The following is a 10,692-nucleotide window of genomic DNA, read 5'->3' on the forward strand; positions in this document are numbered from 1 at the left end:
TTTATTTCTGTAGAAAATTTTGGTAAAATTTTCTTTCTATAGAAAATTTTGTAAAAATTTTATTTCTATAGAAAATTTTGCTAAAATTTTATTTCTATAGAAAATTTTGTCAATATCTTATGTCTATAGATAATTTTGTCAAACTGAATTATATACGTATTTGATCGATCTTTTTTGATTTAATATAACCACGTATGAACTTACATACAATTTAGAAGACGGTGTTAGGAGGTTTTAAGATACTTTGCCATCGGCAAGCGCTACCACAACTTAAGTAATTCGATTGTGGATGGCAGTGTTTAGAAGAATTTTATACGCAATCCATGGTGGAGGGTACATAAGCTTCGGCCTGGCCGAACTTACGGCCGTACATACTTGTTATTTTTTAAGAATATCTAAAAAGAATTTGGTTAAATCCTATTTTATCCAATTACTCCATTGCTATACGTGCTCTCCCAATCATTGTCCAATGTTTCTCTAACCCGTTGGCCTTATGACAGTATGAAAAAATCCAAATACAAATGGCACTCAACCTACAAAAATGTCATATAACCTTTTATCAATTTGAAAATTTCTCAATTATCTCCAATTAAATTTAAAAAAAAAAACTAAAGCGATTCTCTGTATTTACAGAAAATTTCAAATACTTTCGATTGACACCAAATTTATTCCATGAATAAAAAAAAAAAAAAAAATACAAAAAGATGTGTTTTTTAATTAAAATAATATTACAATGTCAGATGATACAATACGATTTTTTTCCATTTATTTATTTTATTATTTGTACAGCAAATTCAATATAAACTTGGATATATAGGCCGGACATTGTAGTCAATATCGTCAATGTGATGGTCTGAAGAAATTGATGTTTTACGCATGCGTTTGTACATCAAGAACATGGGTGAAACGAATAAAATGTACAGACCTGCAAGGACAAAAAAATAATATTGTATTTAAAGATTTTAAAACAAAAATCAAAAAAAAAAAAAAAATTTAATATTTTAATTAAGTTCATTGTCATGGTTTTTTGAAAATTTGCAAAAAGTGGACAAAAGTCGATTTTTTAACCTTTTTAATTTAGATAGTTTAGGCTATTAAACATTTTATATAAAATACGACTTCAAAGTGAAAAGTTTGATACATATTTGGATAAAGATAATCCTTTAAAAGACCATGAAATATTTACTCAAAAATTATCTATGGTACATAATTTAAAAAGATTATGCACCTTAAATTTTTGGAAGTGCCAATTATATAATTCTAACTAGGCAAATTTAAAAGTTATTCTAAACCCACAAAATGTCCTCTCAAAAATATTCTTCATTTTAACTACACAGGAAGTTATTTTTAATCAATTTTTTATAACTCGTTTTTTTTGCTATTTTAAATGGATGATTTTAACTTTTTTGTTTCAAATAGGTTAAAACCAGAGTAAGATTTAATAAAATGGTCAATTGGGTCAAAAACTTTTGTATCTAAAGGGTGATTCTTTTGAGGTTAGGATTTTCATGCATTAGTATTTGACAGATCACGTGGGATTTCAGACATGGTGTCAAAGAGAAAGATGCTCAGTATGCTTTGACATTTCATCATGAATAGCCGAACGATCTGCCACAACGTCGAATTCTCAGTGAATGGGCCCTAGAAAAGTTGGCAGAAAATCCGCTTTTTTATCGACAAATTTTGTTCAGCGATGAGGCTCATTTCTGGTTGAATGGCTACGTAAATAAGCAAAATTGCCGCATTTGGAGTGAAGAGCAACCAGAAGCCGTTCAAGAACTGCCCATGCATCCCGAAAAATGCACTGTTTGGTGTGGTTTGTACGCTGGTGGAATCATTGGACCGTATTTTTTCAAAGATGCTGTTGGACGCAACGTTACGGTGAATGGCGATCGCTATCGTTCGATGCTAACAAACTTTTTGTTGCCAAAAATGGAAGAACTGAACTTGGTTGACATGTGGTTTCAACAAGATGGCGCTACATGCCACACAGCTCGCGATTCTATGGCCATTTTGAGGGAAAACTTCGGAGAACAATTCATCTCAAGAAATGGACCGGTAAGTTGGCCACCAAGATCATGCGATTTGACGCCTTTAGACTATTTTTTGTGGGGCTACGTCAAGTCTAAAGTCTACAGAAATAAGCCAGCAACTATTCCAGCTTTGGAAGACAACATTTCCGAAGAAATTCGGGCTATTCCGGCCGAAATGCTCGAAAAAGTTGCCCAAAATTGGACTTTCCGAATGGACCACCTAAGACGCAGCCGCGGTCAACATTTAAATGAAATTATCTTCAAAAAGTAAATGTCATGGACCAATCTAACGTTTCAAATAAAGAACCGATGAGATTTTGCAAATTTTATGCGTTTTTTTTTTTAAAAAAAGTTATCAAGCTCTTAACAAATCACCCTTTAGTACCCTAGCTTCTGTCATTATTTATATTCGAACAAAATGCTCAATGCGTTCTAGAAAAATTGCGAATTTTTGAGCTCAATCATTTCGGACTATTTTTAGAATGCATTAAAAATCATAAAAAATTATAAAAAATATTTATTTGGCAAAATATCAAAATTTTTTTTAAATTCACATCCAAAACACTGAATTCCGATCACACCTTAAGAAGTGATAAAAAAAACAATGCTACGGCTATTGAAATGGGGGACATCCATCCTATAACCATACCCAGCAAAAAAATTTGGCAAAATATCACATTTTTTTTAATTCACATCCAAAACACTGAATTCCGATCACACCTTAAGAAGTGATACAAAATCAGTGCTACGGCTGTTGAAATGGGGGACATCCATCCTATACCCAAACCCAGCAAAAAACATATTTGGAAGTTCTTCTAAAGGCACGACTTTATAAGTAAGTACCAGAAATGTCCTCCCAAAGTGGTCCTTTATTTTAACTATACACACTGCAAAAAAAATTTTACATGATATTAAAGATTACGCAACCTAGATTTCAGGATGCGAAATTTACAAAATATTAATGACAAATTTCTTTAAAATAATGAAATTTTAATTAAAATAAAGTTTATAATCTTTGCTTAAACATTTTTATACCCTGCTCCACACTATGGAACAGGGTATTATAAGTTAGTGCATATGTTTGCAACACCCAGAAGGAGACGAGATAGACACATGGTGTCTTTGCCAAAAATGCTCAGGGTGGGCTCTTGAGTCGATATAGCGATGTCCGTCTGTCCGTGAACACATTTTTGTAATCAAAGTGTAGGTCGCAGTTTTAGTCCAATCGACTTCAAATTTGGCACAAGTATGTGTTTTGGCTCAGAATAGATCCCTATTGATTTGGAAAGAAATCGGTTCAGATTTAGATATAGCTGCCATATATATATTTCGCCCGATAAGGACTTATATGGCCCCAGAAGCCAGAGTTTTAACCTAATTTGCTTAAAATTTTGCACAAGAAGAACAATTAGTACTGTAGTCAAGTGTGCCAAATTTTATTGAAATCGGTTCAGATTTAGATATAGCTCCCATATATATATTTCGCCCGATAAGGACTTATATGGCCCCAGAAGCCAGAGTTTTACCCCAATTTGGTTGAAATTTTGCACAGGGAGTAGAATTAGCATTGTAGCTATGCGTGCCAAATTTGGTTGAAATCGGTTCAGATTTAGATATATCTCCCATATATAGCTTTCGCCCGATTTACACTCATATGACCACAGAGGCCAATTTTTAACTCCGATTTAGTTGAAATTTTGCACAGGGAGTAGAATTAGCATTCTAGCTATGCGTGCCAAATTTGGTTGAAATCGGTTCAGATTTAGATATATCTCCCATATATAGCTTTCGCCCGATTTACACTCATATGACCACAGAGGCCAATTTTTAACTCCGATTTAGTTGAAATTTTGTACAGGGAGTAGAATAAGCATTGTTGCTATGCGTGCCAAATTTGATTGAAATCGGTTCAGATTTAGATATAGCTCCCATATATATGTTTTTCTGTTTTCGACAAAAATGGTCAAAATACCAACATTTTCCTTGTAAAATCGCCACTGCTTAGTCGAAAAGTTGTAGAAATGACTCTAATTTTCCTAAACTTCTAATACATGTATATCGAGCGATAAATCATAAATAAACTTTTTCGAAGTTTCCTTAAAATTGCTTCAGATTTAAACGTTTCCCATATTTTTTTACTAAAATTGTGTTCCACCCTAGTGCATTAGCCGACTTAAATTTTGAGTCTATAGATTTTGTAGAAGTCTATCAAATTCTGTTCAGATCGAGTGATATTTAAATGTATGTATTTGGGACAAACCTTTATATATATAGCCCCCAACGCATTTAACGGATGTGATATGGTATCGAAAATTTAGATCTACAAAGTGGTGCAGGGTATAATATAGTCGGCCCCGCCCGACTTTAGACTTTCCTTACTTGTTTTTGTTTTAATAGGTTAAAAACAGAGTAAAGCCAGCCAGATTAAGATTCAGGCTCACTTAGACTAATCAGTCGATTGTGATAGCACATAACTAAAAGTACCTATTACATATGGGCACTTCTAGTTTTAACCGCTGAACCTTCTCGAGTGTTTCCTTCTGTTGAACCAACCAAAGTTCCAAAAACTGAGTAAGAATTAATAAATTGGTACAAATTATTTAAATTTTGTCGAAAAAAAGAATGTTCGTAATCTTTGCTTTAAAATTCTTCTGATTCTTTAAATTTAGGGCACGAATCTTTGAAATTTGCATCCCTATGTTTAAGTCAAATGTCTATGAACTAAGGCAAATTATTCTTTAAATAAGCAAAAACATTTTTAAATTAAAAAAATAATCTTTAAATTAACTGAGATATGGAATCTTTGAATTAAATATTAAAAAAGATTCAAAAAATGACTAATACCTATTTTGATGACTTTCCATTTTTGGTTTAAAGTGTTTTGAAAATTAACATGGATTTTTAAACTGACATTTATTTGTAGTATATCCCCTATTAATAATATATCCCAAAAAGGGAATTAAAATTCCAAAAATGAGTTCGATAATTTTAAATAGCCCAGATTTAAAATTCTCTATAAAAATTTAATTTGAAAGATGCCGCATCTTTGGCTCCAAATCAATCCTAAAATACTTAAGGGAAGGTCAAAATCTTTGGATCCAAGTAACCTTTTTTTTCAGCGCATTTCACTACATTTTTGTTATTTGCTACTCCTTCATTTTTCCAGGACGTTTTGCCCGGGAATTTATTTATTTATTCATTATATCTTACCCAATCCCAAACAGCTATATAAATGACGTAAAACACCATGGACAAAATGTTCCTGTCTTACAAGGTCAGCATTATAGATGCACCTGAGGGATATAACAGCGAAAATAATATAACCAGAAGTCACATAAAGAAAAGGAGCCATCAGACCAGAGCGTTTCTGTAAAACATATGAAAATATTTTTTGTTTTTATTTATATTAAAAACGCATTTTTAAACTCACTTGATAGACACCCTTTAAAAACACCAACGATAAAACAAAAGCTACAAATCCAAAAATTTTCCCAATAAAGGCTGGCAGTAAAATTTCTTTATAATAAAATTCTATAAGAAAAATATTTTTTGAAATTAATATTTAATTTTTTTATTCCAGTGTAGAATCAAGGAAATAATTACTTTCGTTTTTCATTTTGGAATAATAGTAGAAAAATATTAAAACGCCCGTTATTAAATAGGCTAAACCATTTAAGGCACCAACAACAAAGCACAATATTTTGGCATTAAAATGACGCATGTTAGCCATTTTTAACGGGTATTCCCTTTTTTGATTTCACGAGTGATAGTTAAAAGCACAACCTTTCTCGGATAGTTAAGTATGTAAACTGAAAACCATTTTTTCTCTTTATTTAATACGATGGCAATTTTTGTGCTTAAGGATTGGTATAACAGCTGTGAAGTATTCGATGGCATTTTGAGAGGGCCTTAATAGAAACTGAATTCAGGTATATTTTTGGGGTAATTAACCTCTTAGCAACCAAAGTTTTTTTGGATAGTATATTCTCAATTAATTAGAAAATTTTGTCAAAACTTTATTTCTATAGAAAATTTTGTCAAAACCATATTGCTATAGAAAATTTTGTAAAAAATATCTTTCAATAGAAAATGTCGTCAAAATTTTATATCTATAGAAAATTTTGTCAAAATTTTATTTCTATAAAAAACTTTGTTTTTGAAATAATTTATTTCTATAGAAAACTTTGTCAAAATTTTATGTCTATAAAAAATTTTGTCAAAAGTTTATTGCAAAAGAAATTTTGAAAAATTTTATTTCTTCAGAAAATTTTGGAAAAATTTTGTTTCTTTTGAAAATTTTGTCAAAATTTCATTTCTATAGAAAATTTTGTCAAAATTTTATTTCTATAGAAATTTTTATCAAATTTTTATTTCTCTAGAAAATTTTTTCAACATTTTATTTCTATAGAAAATTTTGTCGAAATTTTAATTCTATAGAAAAATGTTTAAACTTTTATTTCTTCTATAGAAAATTTTCTATAGAAAAATTTGTCAAAACTTTATTTCTTAGAAAATTTTGTCAAAACTTTATTTCTTAGAAAATTTGTCAAACTTTATTTCTAAAAAAAATTTTTCAATTTTTTTTGTCAAAATTTTTTTTCAATAGAAAATTTTGCCAAAATATTATTTCTATAGAAAATTTTGTCAAAATTTTATTTCTATAGAAAATTTTGTCAAATTTTTATTGCTATAGAAAATTTTTTCAAATTTTTATTTCTATAGAAAATTTTCTCAATATTTTATTTCTATAGAAAATTTTTGTCAAAATTCTATTTCTAAAGAAAATTTTATTTCTATAGAAAATTTTATCAAAATTTTATTTCTATGAAAAATTTAGTCAAAATTTCATTTCCATAGAAAATTTTGTTAAAATTTCATTTCTATAGAAAATTTTGTCACAATCTTATTTCTATAGAAAATGTTGTTTAAATTTTTTTTTGTAGACAATTTTGTCAAAATTTTATTTCTATAGAAAATTTTGCCAAAATTTTATTTCAAAAGAAAATTTTGTCAAAATTTTATTTCTATAGAAAATTTTGTCAAAATTCTATTTCTATAGAAAATTTTGTCAAAATTTTTATTTTTATAGAAAAATTTTTCAAATTTTTATTTCTATAAAAAGTTTTGTCGAAATTTTATTTCTATAGATAATTTTGTCAAAATTTTATTTCTATAGAAAATTTTGTCAAATTTTTATTTCTATAGATTTTTTTTCAAATTTTTATTTATTTGTCAAAATTTTAATTCTATAGAAAATTTTGTCAAAATTTTATTTCTATTGAAAATTTTGTCAAAATTTTATTTCTATTGAAAATTTTGTCAAAATTTTATTCCTATAGAAAATTTTTCTATGGAAAATTTTGTCAAAATTTTTATTTTTATAGACATTTTTTTCAAATTTTTATAGAAAATTTTGTCAAATTTTATTTCTATAGATAGTTTTGTCAAAATTTTATATCTATAGAATAATTTTTCAAACTTTTATTTCTTCTATAGAAATTTTTCTATAGAAAAATTTGTCAAAACTTTATTTCTTCGAAAATTTTGTCAAAGCTTCATTTCTTAGAAAATTTTGTCTAAATTTTATTTCTATGGAAAATTTTGTCAAAATTTCATTTCTATAGAAAATTTTGTCAAAATTTTATTTCTATAGAAAATTTTGCCAAAATTGTATTTCTATAGAAAATTTTGTCAAAATTTTATTTCCATAGAAAATTTTGTCAAAATTCTATTTCTATAGAAAATTTTGTCAAAATTTTTATTTTTATAGATTTTTTTTTTTCAAATTTTTATTTCTATAAAAAATTTTGTCGAAATTTTATTTCTATAGATAATTTTGTCAAAATTTTATTTCTATAGAAAATTTTGTCAAATTTTTATTTCTATAGAATTTTTTTTCAAATTTTTATTTATTTGTCAAAATTTTATTTCTATAGAAAATTTTGTCAAAATTTTATTTCTATTGAAAATTTTGTCAAAATTTTATTTCTATTGAAAATTTTGTCAAAATTTTATTCCTATAGAAAATTTTTCTATGGAAAATTTTGTCAAAATTTTTATTTTTATAGACATTTTTTTCAAATTTTTATAGAAAATTTTGTCAAATTTTATTTCTATAGATAGTTTTGTCAAAATTTTATATCTATAGAATAATTTTTCAAACTTTTATTTCTTCTATAGAAATTTTTCTATAGAAAAATTTGTCAAAACTTTATTTCTTCGAAAATTTTGTCAAAGCTTCATTTCTTAGAAAATTTTGTCTAAATTTTATTTCTATGGAAAATTTTGTCAAAATTTCATTTCTATAGAAAATTTTGTCAAAATTTTATTTCTATAGAAAATTTTGCCAAAATTTTATTTCAATAGAAAATTTTGTCAAAATTTTATTTCCATAGAAAATTTTGTCAAAATTCTATTTCTATAGAAAATTTTGTCAAAATTTTTATTTTTATAGATTTTTTTTTTTCAAATTTTTATTTCTATAAAAAATTTTGTCGAAATTTTATTTCTATAGATAATTTTGTCAAAATTTTTTATCTATAGAAAATTTTGTCAAATTTTTATTTCTATAGAATTTTTTTTCAAATTTTTATTTATTTGTCAAAATTTTATTTCTATAGAAAATTTTGTCAAAATTTTATTTCTATTGAAAATTTTGTCAAAATTTTATTTCTATTGAAAATTTTGTCAAAATTTTATTCCTATAGAAAATTTTTCTATGGAAAATTTTGTCAAAATTTTTATTTTTATAGAAATTTTTTTCAAATTTTTATTTTTATAGAAAATTTTGTCAAATTTTATTTCTATAGATAGTTTTGTCGAAATTTTATTTCTATAGAATAATTTTTCAAACTTTTATTTGTTCTATAGAAATTTTTCTATAGAAAAATTTGTCAAAACTTTATTTCTTCGAAAATTTTGTCAAAGCTTTATTTCTTAGAAAATTTTGTCTAAATTCTATTTCTATGGAAAATTTTGTCAAAATTTCATTTCTATAGAAAATTTTGTCATTTATTTCTATTTTATTTCTATAGAAAATTTTGTTAATTTTTTTTTCTATAGAAAATTTTGTCAAAAATTTATTTCTATAGAAAAATACGTCAAAAATTTATTTCTATAGAAAATTTTGTTAACATTTTATTTCCAATCTACCAAATTCTAAAAATTCAACCAATCTACCAAACGGTAAAAAACCTACCATTTGGAAGGATGAAAAAATTATTTTTTTTTGTGCAGGTTGTCTTAACATTCCAATGTTCCCAATAAAAATTCTGATAACATAAGATAAGCAGCTTGCATTAAGGCCCCATTTTGCAAAGAAAAAACTTCTGTTGAAAATATGGCTGACATTTTTGTTTGGGTTCACCTTAGGTCACACCTTTACTCACGCAACCAGGAGAATAAATCTTTCGATTCAATCATCATCCATGCCACAAAAGCCAAATCATAGCTTGTCTAACCTTAAGGTCATAGACCACATACAAATTATTCTAAAATGCCCCAGGACGTGTCCTTAGGAACGAGCCCAAGGCACATTTAGTGAAGTAGAATTGCCAGAATAACCTATTGTTCAACATTTTTCAAAAGTTTTTCATTTCTGGTGCGATTCGAATAACCAAACTGAAACAGATTTCTAAGAGTTTGTCCGCGAGTGGTTCATGAGGACCTGTCTATGGAGTGCTACTACTAGAATGCCCCAGGACGTGTCCTTAGGAACGAGTCCAAGGCGTGTTCTAAAGTGTAAATTTACCCCGTCAATGACAAGCCCATGTTAAAGTGACCGGTCCCTTCCATACGTCTTGACCAGAACTACGAATGGTTGATGCCGAAAACGGTGAGTATCGGTCCATATTTTAGTATAGTCCCCATAAGAACGATCTCCCGATTTAACTCCTTGGGTTTCTAGAAACCGTAGTTTTTATCCGATCCGATCCGGAAATTGTAAAAAAAAAAAATCACAAAAATGTGTATCGGATTAGTTTTTTTTTATCGGTTTGGTAATGACTCCATATAGACCGATTTCACTTCTTGAGGGTATAGAAGGCGCACTGATCATGGAAATTGCTTGAAACTCAATGTAAAATTTCCAGATTTTACTTCTCGGGTGAAAATCTAAAGATTTAAAATTTTAAATCAAGACGTTATTTTATAATATTCTTGCACACTTACAAGAGATGTTAATGATTCTTCTAAAACTCAAACAAAAATGAAATTTATCTTGGGGAAGTGTACTAGTTGATCTGCTCTGCTTAGGGGAGAATATCTGTCATCAAACCCCCCTGAAATTTAAAAGAAAACCCTAATATTTGATTCATGGTGGTGGGTATTTAAGATTCGCCGAACTTACTGCTGTATATACTTGTTTTTTTTAATAATTTATATTTTTTCTTTAAGTAATTTCTGAATATTTTATTTTCAAAATTGAAAAACTTTATTTTTAACCATATTGATATATTTATTTTTTAATAATTTACAAATATTTTTTAATAAACACACAATTAAATATATAATATTAAATGAAAAAAAAAACATTGAACGAATTTTTCTAATAAATAGTTTATACAAAATGCTATATCGAAAAAAAAATATTTTAACAATTTTGAAAATTTGTTTAATTTTATATTTATTTGTATATTGCCTGAGTTGAGTCTTTTTTTTT

At 27.1% G+C, this 10,692-nt stretch overlaps 1 protein-coding gene across 1 annotated transcript; it reads right to left on the minus strand.

Moving 5' to 3' along the window:
* Positions 1-780: 780 nt before the first annotated feature.
* Positions 781-5,818, minus strand: LOC142241876 (uncharacterized). Its single transcript, XM_075313706.1, has 4 exons — positions 5,637-5,818; positions 5,464-5,564; positions 5,244-5,400; positions 781-925 (listed from the first exon to the last, which is right to left on the minus strand). Exons 1-4 carry the CDS (start codon positions 5,761-5,763, stop codon positions 795-797), a joined length of 516 nt encoding a protein of 171 aa, XP_075169821.1. The 5' UTR covers positions 5,764-5,818; the 3' UTR covers positions 781-794.
* Between the last annotated feature and the right edge of the window lie 4,874 nt (positions 5,819-10,692).

This window comes from Haematobia irritans, chromosome 5, assembly GCF_050003625.1.
Source record: "Haematobia irritans isolate KBUSLIRL chromosome 5, ASM5000362v1, whole genome shotgun sequence".
NCBI lineage: Eukaryota > Metazoa > Arthropoda > Insecta > Diptera > Muscidae > Haematobia > Haematobia irritans.